This window comes from Oryctolagus cuniculus, chromosome 1 (assembly GCF_964237555.1).
Source record: "Oryctolagus cuniculus chromosome 1, mOryCun1.1, whole genome shotgun sequence".
Taxonomy (NCBI): domain Eukaryota; kingdom Metazoa; phylum Chordata; class Mammalia; order Lagomorpha; family Leporidae; genus Oryctolagus; species Oryctolagus cuniculus.
The window spans coordinates 237,348,316-237,362,796 of NC_091432.1; the positions used below are offsets into that span (position 1 = coordinate 237,348,316).

The window sequence follows — 14,481 nt, forward strand, 5'->3', positions numbered from 1 at the left end:
CCCTAGCTCTGCCTACTGGGCTCCGAGCGATGGCCGCTTCCCGAGGGCTGTGGATGGGGCTGGTGCTGCTGGGAGTCCTGGGGGTCCTGCAGACCCGCGCCCAGGACCCGGTCTCTGTGCAGCCCGAATTCCAACAGGACAAGGTGAGGGGCGCCCCGCCCCGCCCCGCCCCGCGGCAGGACAGGGGCCTGTCCGGCGAAGGGGCGCTTTGGGCGGCGCGGGGCTGAGCCAGGCACCGGGCCCCGCTGGCCAGGACAACCGGCGTTTCGCCGGGAAAGACGGCGGCGCGGCGCGGCGGGAGGCACCTGCTCCCACGCGGCAAGTCCGTGCGGGCGCCGGCGCCCGAGCGCTGTCCACGCACGGCGCACAAGCCCTAGGACGCGGCGCGGAGCCGCGCGGGCGCCGGGATGGCTCCCGCAGCAGCGTGTGCGCGAGCGCGCGCGCCCCGCCCCGGCGGCCTGTCGACCCCCGCGGTTGGCCGAGGGGAGCCGAAGACCCGCCCCGCACCCCTCCCGGAGCGAGCCGCCCTCTGCAGTCCGCGCCGCCCGCGTGCCGCGCGGGACGGATGGGGGCGTGGCGCGGCAGCCACGAGGGTGGGGCCGAAAGGGGGAGGGGCGGGGTCCCCCCTCTCGGGGTCGGCCCGTAGGGTCCTGGCCGAGACCAAGGGTCGTTCGCCGCAGTTCCTGGGGCGCTGGTTCACCGCGGGCCTCGCCTCCAACTCGAGCTGGTTCCGCGAGAAGAAGGCGGCGCTGTCCATGTGCCGGTCCACGGTGGCCCCCACGGAAGAGGGGGCGCTCAACATCACCTCCACCTTCCTCAGGTGGGACAGAGGGCGGTGGGCTTGCGGGACCCAGAGCCCCGCGCGCCGCTCCCTGACCCCGAGGGTGACCTGCCCGCAGGAAAAACCAGTGCGAGACGCGGACTCTGCTGCTGCAGCCCGCGGGGCGCCCCGGCCGCTACACCTACACCAGTCCCCGTGAGTGGGCCCCACCCGATCTGCCTGGGAGTGGCACCCGTCCGGAGTGACGCGGGCTCCTGCCCAGAGACAGCTGGGGTGGGGGCGCTGCTCGGCACCGGGGTGAGGGCTCCCAGGCCAGGCCTGCCCCTGACGGCCACACCTGTGGGTGTGGGCGTGGGGGCAGAGGGACTCCCCCTAGGGGGCTGGAACCTCTCTAGACCCCACTGCAGCTCTGCCAGGCACCACCCCTGCCCCCGTGGCGGGGGGCACGCGCAGCCCCCACGTCCCCTCCACACCTCACCTCCACACAGCGTCCATCCCTGGGGTGGGCTCCCCTCCAGGGGTCTGGCCAGCAGCGCTGTGGCCACACTGGACCCCGGATTCTCCTCTGGCTGGGGGCGCGGGCATCCAGGCTGTGCAGATGGGAAACGGGGAGCTGGCTGGTGGGCAGACGGACAGAGAGCAGCCAGACCCCTCCCGCGGCACAGCCCACAGAAGGTGCCCCTTCCCCCAAGGCGGGAGGCGGGGCCCCCAACAAGGTGGTCTCTCGGTCCCCAGACTGGGGCAGCACCTACTCTGTCTGGGTTGTGGACACCGACTACAAGGAGTTCGCTCTGCTGTACAGTGAGGGTGCCAAGGGCCCGGGCCAGGACTTCCGCATGGCCACTCTCTACAGTAGGTGCCCTGCCCAGCACCGCCTGGCCCCGGGGTGGCGAGGGACGCAGGGCTGGCCCTGAGGGCAGTGCCAGGCGGCTCCCAGGCCCTGGGCGCGCTGAGGCCGGCTCCCTGTCCGCCTGCCGCAGGCCGCAGCCAGACCCCCGGGGCTGAGCTGAAGCAGAAGTTCATGGCGTTCTGCAAGGCCCAGGGCTTCACGGAGGACATCGTTGTCTTCCTGCCCCGGAACGGTGAGGGCGCCTGGTCCAGGGGCGGCCACTGAGGTCAGACAGGAGAGGGCGCTGGGGAGGGGCTGACTGCCTGCAGCCCCCTCACTGGGACCCCTGCCCACACTGGGGCCAGGCCCCAGAGTACAGGACCCCCCCCCCGCACGTGGTGAGAGGTGGGGTCACCCTTGGGGAACACAGGGGCACTGGCCCAGCAGGTGGCGGGCAGCTGAGGTGGAGAAAGGTGGCCCCTGTGTGAGCAGGGTCTGGGGCGGGAGGGCAGGGGCGGGCTGCCGGAGGCTGCAGTTTGGGGCTCCTGGAGGGGGAGCTCCTGCAGGGGGTTGGCCCCGCCTGGGCGCTGACCACGCCCCTGCCCCTTTCTTGGCAGATAAATGCATGGAGGAGCAGGACTAGGTGAGGCCGGCTCGCCCGGGCACTCCGCACCCCGCCCCACCACGCCTTCCAGAGAAGACCTGGGCCCCCAAGGAGGACGGGGGGGGGGCGGGTGTGGAGCCTGGCCGGGGGGAGGGGGTCCCCAGGCTGGGGGAGGGCCTCCATCAGCAGGGACCGTCCTGGACGAAGGGAGGGGTGCGATGAGCAGGGGAGGTCAGAGGACTCCCCCTGGGGGAGACCCCTGCTGCAAGTCGGGGCTGGGGGCTGATGGGTCCTGCTCTGCCCACCAGGAGACCCCAGCCCTCCGGACTTCCCTGGAGACTCCAGCCCTGCGTCCTTCCCCAAGCACTTCTGCCCCCTGGGCTGTTCCTGGGCTCAGAAATAAACTCCAAGCAAAGTCAGAAGCCTGGCTCCTGCCTGTCTGTCGCCGCCCTGGGCCTGGCTCCAGCCACCTGGACCCCACCCCCAGCACACACACACCCGCCTCTCTGTAGTCATCCACGGGGCGGGGCGGGCAGGGGACCCTGCAGTGTCTGCTCCCGGTAGGGCCGCCAGTCAGGACCCCTGAGGGGACGTGCCCGGCAGCCCCCCTCAGGCTGCCCGCTGCGCCCCGGCCCCCCTGGGCGCTGGGTCCTGCCTCTCAGCTCCTAATCCCTGTAGGCAGCTGCCCCAACCCTGCACAGGAGCCGCGGACCGGATAGGGTTTGCAAGTGTGGGATTAGCACGCTCAGAGTGGGCAGATAAGGGTCTAGGGCACAGAAAGGCACACTGTTTGGAGAGGCAGGTGTGTCCACCCCTCCCGGGACAGACTCGCTGGGCCACTCCGGCCTGGGTCTCCAGAGCGCACAGCCCTGCCCCCCCGGAGCGCTGGCACCAAAGCCACACGAGGCCCACCTAACTGTAATCCCAGCCTCCAGCTGGCCCCAGATGCCCGGCCGCAGTGGCCTTCCCCAGGCCTCCGTCCCGGTGCTGCTGGGTCACGGTGTGCAGGACCCCACCCCCACCCGCCCACAAGGCCTGAGGTGAAGGTGACCTCAGTGGTCTTCCTGGAAGAGGCAGCTGTGCCTGAGCTGAGAGTGGGGGCCGACATCCCAGGGGGCTGGGGGAGGCCGGGGAGGCGAGGGCAGCCCCCAGCCCAGAGCCCGAGAGAGCCCCAGGCAAAGTGCAGCGGAACAGGTGGAGCCTGGGCCGGGCCAAGGGTGCTGCAGGGTGCAACTCGATCGGCACCTATCGCAGTGGGCTGGGACCCCGCCGGCTGGCCTGCCAGCCGCCCCGGGGCATCTCAGGGGCATAAAGGCCTCCGCGGGGCGGCCACCGCAGCGCTCCTGCCCCTTGCCATGGCGCTGCAGGCTCTGCTGCTTGGCTCCCTCCTGGCCCTGCTCGGGGCATCCCTGGGACAGGCCCAGGTGCCCATACAGGCCAACTTCGATGCCAGCCAGGTGCGTCCCGGTCTGCCGGCCCCTGTGCCGGGACAGCCTCCTCCCACTTCTTGTTCCTCATCCAGGCTCAGCTGGGGCTGGGGGCATGGAAGAGACCCCCCCAGGAGCCCCACTCCACAGCTGGTCCCCACCACTCCTAGGGCCTGCCACTGCCACAAGCAGCTGCCCCCGGCCCCAACCCCAGGTCAGGGTTGATGGGGAGGAAGTGACAGCTCCGCTCAGTGGGGGGCCTCCTCCCAGCCTCCCTCCCCCGCCCGCAGTTCCAGGGCACCTGGTACATGGTGGGGGCCGCATCCAATGACCAGAGCTTCCAGGACAGCAAGGACGACATGAAGATGCCCGTGGTCTTGGTGACCCCCTTGGCCAATGGCGACCTGGCCCTGAAGTTCGGGTACCCCCTGTAAGTGACCTGGGCCTCAGCTGGGACAGGGGCCGGTGTGAGAGCAGCGCCACAGGCTGTGAAGGGCCCAGGAGTCAGTGTGTGGTCCCCTGTGCACCTGTGTGGTGCCCTGTGCACCTGTGTGGTCCCCTGCGCACCTGTGTGTGGTCCCCTGTGCACCTATGTGTGGTCTCCTGTGCACCTGTGTGGTGCCCTGTGCCCCTGTGTGTGGTCCCCTGTGCACCTGTGTGTGGTCTCCTGTGCACCTGTGTGGTGCCCTGTGCCCCTGTGTGTGGTCCCCTGTGCACCTGTGTGGTCCCCTGTGCCCCTGTGTGTGGTCCCCTGTGCACCTGTGTGGTCCCCTGTGCACCTGTGTGTGGTCCCCTGTGCACCTGTGTGTGGTGCCCTGTGCACCTGTGTGTGGGGGGAGACCCTGTGCCCTCTGGCCCTGTGCACCCCTCCAGGTGGCTGTGGCCCTGGGAGTAGGGGAGCAGGGGCTGCAGCTCAGGGTTTGGGGTCCTCCTCCCCAGGCCCGATGGCGGGTGTCAAAAGCTGGAGGCGACCTTCACCAAGGGTGCCGTGGCCGGGCAGTTCAGCAACCCAGGTGAGGGTGCCCCAGGTGGGGGAGGGGGGCGGCTGGGGCTGCGGGGCCAGGGTGTGCGGTTTCCCGGCGCGGGGCAGCCGGCTCGCTCTCTCCGCAGCCATGGGCCAGACCGACATCCGCGTGGCCTTCACCGACTACCTGAACTTCGCCGTGCTGTACCTGGAGACCCGCCGGGGGGACACGCGCAACGTCTGGCTGCAGCTCTACGGTGGGCGCCGCCCCGGCCCAGCGTCCCCTCCCCGCCGTTCCCGCCCCTCCTCCTCCCCCGCCCCTGGCGCTTACCCGCACCCCACCCCGACCCCCAGCCCGCGCCCCGGAGCTGTTCCCCGAAGGCGCGCAGAAGCTGCAGCTGCTGGGCCCCCAGGTGGGCCTGAACCCCAGCCAGGGCGCCCTGCTGCCCAAGACCGGTGAGCGCCGCCTCCCCACCCCCTCCGGGGCGGGGGCCCTCCGACCCAGACCGGAAGAGCCCGCCTGGGAGGGGTCACCCAGCCAGCCGCGGGGGGGGGGAGGTGCCGGGTGGGCGACGGTCCCTCAGGGAGGGTCGGGAGGGTCGGGAGGGGCCCCGCCCGCGGGAAGGGCTCCAGGCCGCCCCTCACGCCGCTCTCTCCCGCAGACCAGTGCGCCGGTGCCCTCGCCCAGGTGCGTGCGCGCGGCCGCGGCGGGGGCGGGGCGGGGGGCCTCCCGCTCTGGCGGTCACCGTAACGCCCCCGCCCTTGTTTTACAGTGAGGCCCCCTCCCCGAAGGCCGTGCGGCTCCCCTGCCCCAAGCAAAATAAATGTCTCCGAAGCCAGCCAGCGGCGCCGTGCGTTTGTGGGGGGCCGGGCCCGGACCCCGACGCTCCCTAAGACCACGCAGGGCTGGGCGGGGACCCCCCAGGGCCGCTCCGGGAGGGGCTGAGGCTCCTGCGGACTGGCGGGGATCCCGGCACAGGTGCCCGCCGCGCGCCGCGACCCCCGGGCTCCTCCCGCACTGCACCCCGGGGCTCCCTGGCCCCTAGCTCCGGGAGCCTCCTCGCCCCATTACCTGCGGCCGCCCAGCCCACCAGGCAGCTGCAGCGACCGACTGGAGACCCCGGCCCAGGCCCCGCCCGCCATGGGGCCAGGGGAGGGGGTGGATGATGCCGCAGAGAGCCCCCCGGGGGGGGAGCAGGCCCTGGACTGTGGCTGTCCGCCCTGGGGGGGGGCTGTCGCTCCTCCGTGGCCTGGGGGTCCCCGGGGCTCAGGTGGGAATTTTTCAGGAATGATGGGTGCCAGGTGGGCCTTTGTGAGAGGTTAAGGAGCCCCCGGTCCCCCCCCACCCCGCCCCAGCTTCCTGCTAAGGCACCTGGGTCCCTGCCTCCAGGCGGGAGACCCGGATGGAGTCCTGGGCTCCCAGCATTTGGGGAACGGACGAGTGGATGGGGGAGTTCTCTGTCTCTCTCCTTTTCAATTTAATACATAAATAAATCATAATTGGGGCAGGCGGTTGGCCCAGTGGTTACGCCTGCGTCCATCCCACATCAGGGAGCCCGGGTTCAAGTCCCAGATCCCCCAGATTCCAGCCCACTGCTCATGCACCCTGGGAGGCGGCAGAAGATGGCCCCGTGCTGGGCCCCTGCACCTGCGTGGGAGGCAGATGGAGCTCCTGGCTTCAGCCTGGCCCAGCCCACGCTGTGCAGGCATTTGGAGACTGAATCAGCAGACAGAGCACTCTCTTCCTCTCTCTCTCTCTGCCTCTCAAATAAAAATAAGTAGGAGTCTGCGCAGTGGCGTAGCAGCTAAAACTGCTGCCTGTGATGTGGCATCCCACACGGGCGCCGGTTCGAGTCCTGGCTGCTCCACTTCCCATCGCGCTCTCTGCTGTGGCCTGGGAGAGCAGTGGAGGATGCCCGAGTGCTTGGGCCCTGCATCTGCGTGGGAGGCCAGGATGCAGCTCCTGGCTCCTGGCTTTGGATCGGTGCAGCTCTGGCCGTTGTGGCCATTTGGGGAGGGACCCAGCGAATGGAAGACCCCTCTCCCCCCTTGCCTCTCTGTAACTCTTCCTTTCAAATATGGAAAATAAATCTTCCAAAGAAAAGTGTAAACAGAAGCAGCCGTGTCCCCTCAGACGTGCCTTCCGTGAGGGGGTCCAGCTGGACTGACCGGTCACAGAGACAAGGCCTCCCCTGAGTTCCGGGGGCCCCGGCAGCCGCGGCACGCCTGCCCCACCACCTGCACGCTGGCCTCGAGGCTAGGAGCCCCCACAAGGCCAAGCTCCTGCCGGCGCCTGCCCTGGGCCCCCTGAAGGCTGGCAGACCCGGAGAGGAGAGCCGGCCCCACACTGCGTCTCCTAGCGCCTGGCCAGGGGACAGCACCTGCCTGGGGGGCACCCGCTGAGAGGCGCTGGGTGGGTGGCTGGGGAGGTCTGCTCGTCGCTGCTCATCTCCCACAGGCACCGGGAGACGCAGGGGCGCCCAGGGCAGCAGAGGGGACTCCAGGGTGTGCTGCCGGCCTCAGAGCAGCACACCTCTCCCTCTCCCTCTTCCCTCTCCCTCCCTGCTGCAGCCCAGGATTCCCGCCCCCTGCACCACCCCGCGCTGGCCACACGGGGGCGGCCTTCAGCACCCCCCTCCCCCCAGCCTGGAGAATGGGCGCTGGGCCCTGCCCCCTCCGGGTCCCATCTCACTGACACGACAGCACCCGACCCACAAGGCCCTCCCTGGCCGTCCGTCCACCTGGCTCCAGCCGCCCTGCAGTCCTGTCCACGACAGGGCCTCTGTGCCTCTGCCGCCACCGTCCGGCCGACTCCCCTCGAGGCCCTGGCCACCGCCTAGCTCGCAGCTGCCCTTTCGGGCTGCCTTCCTCCCTGCCTGGGTGCGAGGTCAGCCCTGTGTCCTGCCCGGCCCGTCCTGCTGCCCCTCAGGACCCTGCCCCATCAAATAAAGGTGCCCTGAGGTGGCGAGGCGCTGGTTCCTGGGGGTGCGGGCGCAGGGGGTCAGGGAGCCCCCTGGGGCCTGCACTCTGGGCGCGGGTGGGGCCCCTGAATCTCAACAGGTGCAGCCGGCTCCCTAGAGGCCATCTCGGACGAGGCCCCTCTCCAACCACAGAACACTCCAGCTTCCAGGGCTGAGGGGCTGCGGCTCGGCCCCCACATCCTACCTGGAACCATGACCCAGGCCTTGAGCTCTGGGCCTGGAGGGCCCATGTTTAGGCAGCCAGAGTGCTGGCGCCATTACTGGCCCCTGGAGAGGCCCCCCCGCACCCCCCCGTGGTCTTGGCCAGCTCCCCTCCCCCTTTTCCACTCTCCCACATGCAGGGTCTGCTCCTGGGCCACCCCCCACCCCAAGCTGTGCCCCAGCCCCGGGCCTCACCCCCAGCTCTGCCCCAGCCCTGGGCCTCCCTCCCCCCCCCCCAGCTGTGCCCCAGCCCTGGGCCTCCCTCCACCTCCCCCCCAGCTCTGCCCCAGCCCTGGGCCACCTCCCACCCCAAGCTGTGCCCCAGCCCCAGCCCTGGGCCTCCCTCCCCCCCAGCTGTGCCCCAGCCCCAGCCCTGGGCCTCCCCCCCCCCCCTGTTACCCAGCCCCAGCCCTGGGCCTCCCCCCCCCCCACTGTTACCCAGCCCCAGCCCCGGCCTCCCTCCCCCCCAGCTGTGCCCCAGCCCTGGGCCTCCCTCCCCCCCAGCTGTGCCCCAGCCCCAGCCCCGGGCCTCCCTCCCCCCCAGCTGTGCCCCTGCCCTGGGCCTCCCACCCCCCCCAGGCTGTGCCCCAGCCCCTGCCCTGGGCCTCCCTCCCCCCCCCAGCTGTGCCCCAGCCCCAGCCCTGGGCCTCCCTCACCCCCAGCTCTGCCCCAGCCCCAGTCCTGGGCCTCCCTCCCCCCCAGCTGTGCCCCAGCCCTGGGCCTCCCTCCCCCCCCCCCAGCTGTGCCCCAGCCCCAGTCCTGGGCCTCCCTCCACCTCCCCCCCAGCTCTGCCCCAGCCCCAGCAGCCCCCCCCCCACTGTTCTCCCTCCGTCCACCCCTGCAGCCGGGTCCAGCTCCCTGGTGCCCAGTGTGGGCCGCCCACGCTGAGTCAGGGGGCCAGGCCCACTCCAACCCGCAACAGCTCCACAATATTTTTTAAGTTTTGTATTTATTTATTTAACAGGGTGGGGGAGAAACCTCCCACCTGCTGGTTCGCTCCCCAGTTGCCCACAGCAGCAGCCGGGGCCTCCACCCACGGTGACCGTTAGCAGGAGCTGGGCCCCGGGGGGCAGCCGGGAGCGGGCAGGGTCCCTCGGGCTGCGCAGCAACGCCTGCCCCGTGCGCCCCGGTGCGCCGGTCACCACGCCCGCACGCAGCGGCTGAGAACAGCAAGCCGGCGCCGCGGGAGTCACCGCGTCCCACACCGCAGCGCAGAGCAGGCGCAGCCCGCGCCTCGTTCCCGCTACCCGCGGTGCAGACCCGGGCGGCGGCAGCGCTGGGCCCGGCTCCCTCACTGCAGGCCGCGGTCAGCAAATAGACCCAGAGGGGCCAGCCCCGGGGGCCGGGGCAGCCCGAGCCCCCTGCCCGCCACCCCGCCCAAGGCTCGCCGCGCAGGTGCGCGCTCGGTCCCGCCCCGCCGGAGACCGCGAGCCTCGCCTCTCCGCACCGGAAGCGTGGCCGGCGGGGCTACTGCGCCTGCGTCGTGCGGCTGGGCTCCGAGGCCGCGGAGGGCCGCCCCGCCGGCAAGGCCCCGCCCCGCCGGCAAGGCCCCGCCCCCGAGTCCTCGAAGGCTCCGCCCCGGGAAGGCCCCGCCCCGCGCAGGCGCCCTAGGCCCGCAGCGCGGCCCGCGGCTTCCGAGCTGCCATGGTGCCGCCGCCGCTGTGCACGCTGCCGCCGGGCCCGGGGCCGCCCCGCTTCGTGTGCTGGTGCGAGGGCCAGGAGGGCGGGGACGAGGACGGCTTCACCCTCTGGTGAGTGGGGGGCTCCCGGGCGAGGGGCGGTGCGGGGAGCCCCGGGGACGGGCGGCCGCGTTGACAGCCCCTCTCGCCGCAGCGTGACGGACGGCGCGCGGCTCTGGAGCACCTGCTGGACGCCGGGCGGCCTGGCGGCCCTCGTGGGTACAGGGGCCCAGGCGGGGAGGGGGACCCCGCCCTGCCGGCCTGCCTGGCCTGGCACCCCAGGTGACTCGGGCTGGGTTCGGAGGGGCCCTGGTGACAAGGCTCTGTGCCCGTAGAAGGCGCGCTTGGGGCTGAGCGCGGCGGAGGACCTCGGCGCCCGGTTCAGGTGAGCCCGGTGCTGGGCAGGCGTGGGCGGGGGGGGGCGGGCCTGGCGTGGACGCAGCCGGACGCTCTGTCTCCCAGGGCAGCCTGCCAGCAGCAAGCCGTGACCGTGACCCTGCAGGAGGAGGCGGCATCCCTGACGCTCCCCGGGGCGCCCTCCGCCCTGGCCTTTGAGCTCTCGGAGGTAGCCGGCCCAGAGGCAGCCCCCAGGCTGCAGGCGCTGACCCTGGGCCTGGCAGAGCGGGTGTGCAGCCTGGAGCGGCGGCTGGCAGGTGGGGACCCTCGTCACCCCCCGTAGGGGTCCCGTAGGTGCCGGTCCCCTGGCAGCTCCCGTAGTGACTCTGGTCCCCTCCCTCAGCCGCGGAGGAGTCGACCCCCAGCCCTAGGAAGAGCCCCCGGCCGGCGGGGCCTCAGCTCTTCCTACCAGGTGAGGCGTCGCCTGGGAAGTGGGTTGGGGCTGGAGCGGGCCGGGCGCAGGTCCGCGGAGAGGCCCCGGTATCGGGAACGGGCTGTTGCCCGGGTGCTGCTGGGTCCAGGATCCCCTGTCCCGTTTCCCCCTAGATCTGGATCCCCAGCGAGGTGGCCCTGGACAGGGAGTCCGCAGACGGTGTCCAGGGGAGTCCCTCATCAACCCCGGCTTCAAGAGGTACCTGCCCACCCCCACCCTCCCCGCGCCCACGGTCCGGCCCAGCCGCTGCCTCCTCACCCCCTCTTCTCTCCCAGTAAGAAACCGGCCGGCGGTGTTGACTTTGACGAAGCCTGAAGTGACAGCGAAGTGTGGCTGTGCTTGGAGTCTGCCTGGGGGGTGGGCACCACCCTGGGAGCCCCCGCCACCCCCGGCCCATCCTGCTGCCCCTCAGGACCCTGCCCCATCAAATAAAGGTGCCCTGAGGTGGCGAGGCGCTGGTTCCTGGGGGTGCTGGCGCAGGGGGTCAGGGAGCCCCCTGGGGCCTGCACTCTGGGCGCGGGTGGGGCCCCTGGATCTCAACAGGTGCAGCCGGCTCCCTAGAGGAGGCGCCGCCCATGTGGCCCTGCAGGTGGTGGAGCCACCTCACACCCACCTGGTCCTCCCTCCCTGGCCAGCCCAGGTGCCGGGACGGCACAGCCAGGGCTCCCCACGGCTCGGAGCTCTGCTCTCAGCCTCCCAGGCCCCGCCCAGCAGAACATGGCCCCCCCACCCATAGGAGAATGCTCGCAGGAGGATGTGCTGAGCACACACGTGTTTGGAGGGCCATGGTGGGGCGGGGCAGCATCTGCACTGTGACCACCATGGGGGAGGGGATGGGGGAGGGGTCCGGGCCTGCAGCCTGGGCCTGGGGAGGAATGCGGGCCCCACCCCTCGGCCGCCCCGCCCCGGCCTGACTGGTTTGGGAGCCCAGTCCAGTCCCCCTGTGCTGGTGGCGCACTCATCTGGGCCGGAGCGCTGCCCTCGAGCTCCTGGGGTGGCAGCAATGGCCGAGGGTGGGACACCTGCCCCCCCCCCAGCTTCTGGGGCAGAGAGGCCTTCATGGGGCGGGGTGGGGCAGGGGGCTAGCGGGGGTGCACGGCCGGCCGGTAGGCCGCCAGGATCTCGGCGCGGTGCGGGCAGGTGTACTTGAACTCCTTCTCCTGCTGCGCGTTGTCCAGGTAGCGGCGCACGCCCCGCAGCTCCGCGGGGATGGGCGCTTGGCGGAAGTGCGCGCATACGGCCTGCGGGTGGGTGCAGGGTGTGGTCAGAGCCTCTCCACGACCCGCGCCCGCCTCCCCGCCCGCCCTGGTCCCGGCTGCGGGCCCGGGCCGCTCACGTCCACGATGTGTAGCTTGGGCAGCAGGCCGCAGTCGGCCAGCGTGAGCTGGTCGCCGTCCAGGAAGCGGCGGCGCGATTCGCGCAGCTGCGGCTCCCGCGCCAGCTCGTGCTCCAGGGGCGCGCGCAGGTAGCCGTCCAGCCTGGCCAGAGCGCGCAGCAGCTGCTGGTACAGGGCTGCGGGCGCGGGCGCGGTGGGTGAGGGCCGGCCCGGGGCGCGCCCCGCCCTCGCCCGGCCCCCGGCCCGCCTCACCTGCGTCGTGCGCGGGCACCGGGTTCTTGATGAAGGCGGAGAACTTGTGGAAGACGTCGTTACCCGCCGTGCTGGACTCCCCGTACCGCGGCGCCAGGCTGGGGAAGCTGCGGGCGTGGGGGGAACTCGGCTGACTCCCGCACGCCGCCCCAGGCGCCCTTCCCGCCCGGGCCTCGCGCGCCCCGCTCGGCGCTCACTCGGGCGGCCCCAGCGTCCGCTCCAGGAACTCCTCGATCTGCAGCGTGTCGGTCTTGGCGTCCCCGTCGTGCAACAGAACGGGCAGCTGCGAGCCTGGCGCGAAGTCCTTGAGGACGTCCATCGACCTGCGGGGGGGGGGGAGAGGCTGGCCGAGGAGCGCGCAGGGGGTCGGGCGGGCCTGCGGCGCGGCGCGGCGGGGCTCACCTCCGCGTGTCCACCGTGGTGAGCGTGAAAGGCACCCCTTTCAGGAGCAGGACCATGAAGAGCCGCTGGCAGGACGGGCAGTGGCCGACGCTCTCGCCGTCCTCGCTCGCCTGGGTGGGTGGGGCACAGCCAGCCGGGCTGGGAGCAGACCCAGGAATCTGCCGCCCGGCTGGGCGGGAGCCCGGGAGCCCGGCCCGGCTCTCCAAGTGTCAGCTGAGGGCCCTTGACTCGGTCCCTGTGAGGTGGGGGTCAGTCCAGGGCACCCCTGGAAGGGGAGGCGGGTGCCAGCCTCGGGGAACCTGGGCAGGGCCAGAGGCTGGCGGCAAGGGTGAGGGGGACCCGGCCGGCTGTTTCCTAGGTGATTCACCCGGCAAACTGGGCACTGGGCTGGGCGCGCGCACGCTGGCTCCCGGATCCTGAGCTCGGGGAGGGGACAGGGCCTGACAGCCCCCACTCAGATCTGGGTGTGACCCCTGCTCCTGCCCAGGCCCGGTGACCCCAGGGTCCCGCCAGGCCTTCCCACAAAGGGGCCTAGCTCGAGGACCAAGGGTGGGAGTGGGACCGGGGCCACCCAGACTGCCTAGGGCTGCCTCCGCCCCCATGTGGCTCCCCTTCCCCCAGCCTCTGTGGGGTGCCCTGAACCCATGGTAGGAGCAGGGGCTCAGGCGGTGCTGGGGAGACCCAGCCCTCAGCAAGCTCCGCGCCCCCCCCAGCCCCCCAGCCCACCTTGACAAACAGCTGCAGCTTGGAGGTTTCGGCCATGGTGGAGCCGGGGCTTGGGGCACAGGGTGGGGCCCGCAGCTCTTTAAGGCCGCCTGGCCGCCCCGCCCTCCCCGCTCCTCGGCCCGCCCCCTGCAGCCACCTAGGCAGGCCGTGCCAGTGGCGCAGAGCTGGCCACCTGGGGGACGTGAGGCCAGGCCAGGCTGGCTGGGGGGGGGGGGTGCCAGTGTGCTGGAGGGGGTGGGAGAGCCCACCAGCCACAGGCGTGCTGGGGGCGGGGCCGAGCCAGCCTGGGGGTGGCTCTGGGTCAGGGCTGTTGCCTCTCTTGCAGCAGCACCCCCGTGTTGGGACCCCCAGCCCAGCGGGGTGGGGTGGGAGAAACGGCGGCCCTGGCCTCCATCTCCGTCTCCGTCTCCCGGGAGCCAGGAGCTCCCTTGCAGGAGACGCCCTCCCAGGACTGGGCTCCCCGGCTGGGCCCTCCCTGCTCGGGGTGGAGCTGCATTCCAGGCGTGCCCTGCTGGGCCGGGGAACCTGGCTTGGGTGTTCCCCCAGAGGGGGCCGAGGCAGGCGTCTCACTCTCAGCCTCGGAAAAGCAGCGCCAGGGAGTGGAAGCCCTACCCTTGGTGCGTGTGGCCCTGGGCTGGACTACAAGGACCGGGGAGGTGGGAGGCCTGCAGGTGCCCGCCTGCCCGCCGGCCCAGCCTCCAGCTCAGCTGCTGGCACCTGCTGTGAGCTCCCCGGGGAGGCGCGGTGCAACCCAGTGGCCAGCGTAGGACCGGCCCGGCTGCCTTCCCCTCCCTCGGGCGCTGTGGTGCCGGGCTGTCGGGGACAGTGTGGCCCAGGTGGCGCCACTCCCACCCACTCAGCCACCAGCCTGCTTGCCAGGGAACGGTCCCCGGCAGGGCCCCTGTGGCTGTCCCAGGTGGCCCACGCCCCAGCACCCGTCATCTGACCCCATGCTGGCCAGGGCTCCTGGGCACAGGCAGAGGAGGGTCTCGGAAGCCGCCGTGTGGGGCTCCAGCATCCTTTGAGCCCCGAGTTCCCCTGCCCCTCTGTTGTCCCCTTCCACTCCCAGGGCCGGTCTTTGGGGTGGCCAGGGGCTCTCCCCTGGAGAAGCCCTCGCACACCTGCCGGTGGTCCCCATGTCCACGCCTCTGTGCAGGCGCCCTCACAGCTCCCTAAGCAAAACCATGAGGTGGACAGGATAGGGAGGGAGCAGGCGCATCGCTGCCCCGGCGCTGTCAGCTGTGCAGTGCTGTCCACCCGGCTGGGACCGCAGTGTCCTTCAGAGGTGGTCAGGTTAGCCTGTGAGGGCTGACCCAGTGACGGGGCCCTCCAGGCGCAGGGGTTTGCACACAGGCGCAGGGGCAGGCGTCCGTGCAGCGAGGGTGCTGTGTGAGCAGGGGCGAGTCTCCCTCCCGGCCCTCGGAAGGACCCAGCGCTGCCCCCCAGCACCGCCCCACCACAGATCTCTGC

General features: G+C 72.0%; 4 protein-coding genes across 7 annotated transcripts; 3 read left to right on the forward strand and 1 right to left on the reverse strand.

Moving 5' to 3' along the window:
* PTGDS (prostaglandin D2 synthase) lies at positions 1-2,630 on the forward strand. Its single transcript, NM_001082708.1, is given in 7 exon segments — positions 1-143; positions 681-820; positions 900-976; positions 1,517-1,633; positions 1,762-1,863; positions 2,228-2,253; positions 2,523-2,630. Coding segments are annotated over 6 exon segments (576 nt in total). The 5' UTR covers positions 1-29; the 3' UTR covers positions 2,523-2,630.
* Positions 2,631-2,784: 154 nt separating this feature from the next.
* Positions 2,785-6,734, forward strand: LCNL1 (lipocalin like 1). Of its 2 annotated transcripts, XM_051831082.2 has the most exons (6): positions 2,785-4,071; positions 4,581-4,654; positions 4,752-4,862; positions 4,960-5,061; positions 5,268-5,293; positions 5,379-5,444. In XM_051831082.2, exons 1-6 carry the CDS (start codon positions 3,950-3,952, stop codon positions 5,379-5,381), a joined length of 438 nt encoding a protein of 145 aa, XP_051687042.2. In that variant the 5' UTR covers positions 2,785-3,949; the 3' UTR covers positions 5,382-5,444. The 2 variants fall into 2 exon arrangements, with proteins under 2 accessions (XP_051687042.2, XP_051687041.2); XM_051831081.2 differs by lacking the exon at positions 5,268-5,293 and having other exon boundaries at positions 5,379-6,734.
* Positions 6,735-9,402: 2,668 nt separating this feature from the next.
* PAXX (PAXX non-homologous end joining factor) lies at positions 9,403-11,031 on the forward strand. Of its 3 annotated transcripts, XM_051831085.2 has the most exons (7): positions 9,403-9,538; positions 9,621-9,681; positions 9,802-9,851; positions 9,929-10,119; positions 10,206-10,274; positions 10,409-10,493; positions 10,571-10,744. In XM_051831085.2, the coding sequence occupies exons 1-7, from the start codon at positions 9,432-9,434 to the stop codon at positions 10,608-10,610; spliced, it is 603 nt and encodes a 200-aa protein (XP_051687045.1). In that variant the 5' UTR covers positions 9,403-9,431; the 3' UTR covers positions 10,611-10,744. The 3 variants fall into 3 exon arrangements, 2 of the variants coding, with proteins under 2 accessions (XP_051687045.1, XP_069922904.1); XR_007913435.2 differs by having other exon boundaries at positions 10,206-10,493; XM_070066803.1 differs by lacking the exon at positions 9,929-10,119 and having other exon boundaries at positions 9,621-9,685; positions 10,571-11,031.
* Positions 11,032-11,048: 17 nt separating this feature from the next.
* CLIC3 (chloride intracellular channel 3) lies at positions 11,049-13,164 on the reverse strand. The gene is made up of 6 exons (XM_051831083.2): positions 13,012-13,164; positions 12,286-12,395; positions 12,081-12,206; positions 11,884-11,990; positions 11,632-11,807; positions 11,049-11,536 (listed from the first exon to the last, which is right to left on the reverse strand). The coding sequence occupies exons 1-6, from the start codon at positions 13,045-13,047 to the stop codon at positions 11,378-11,380; spliced, it is 714 nt and encodes a 237-aa protein (XP_051687043.1). The 5' UTR covers positions 13,048-13,164; the 3' UTR covers positions 11,049-11,377.
* Between the last annotated feature and the right edge of the window lie 1,317 nt (positions 13,165-14,481).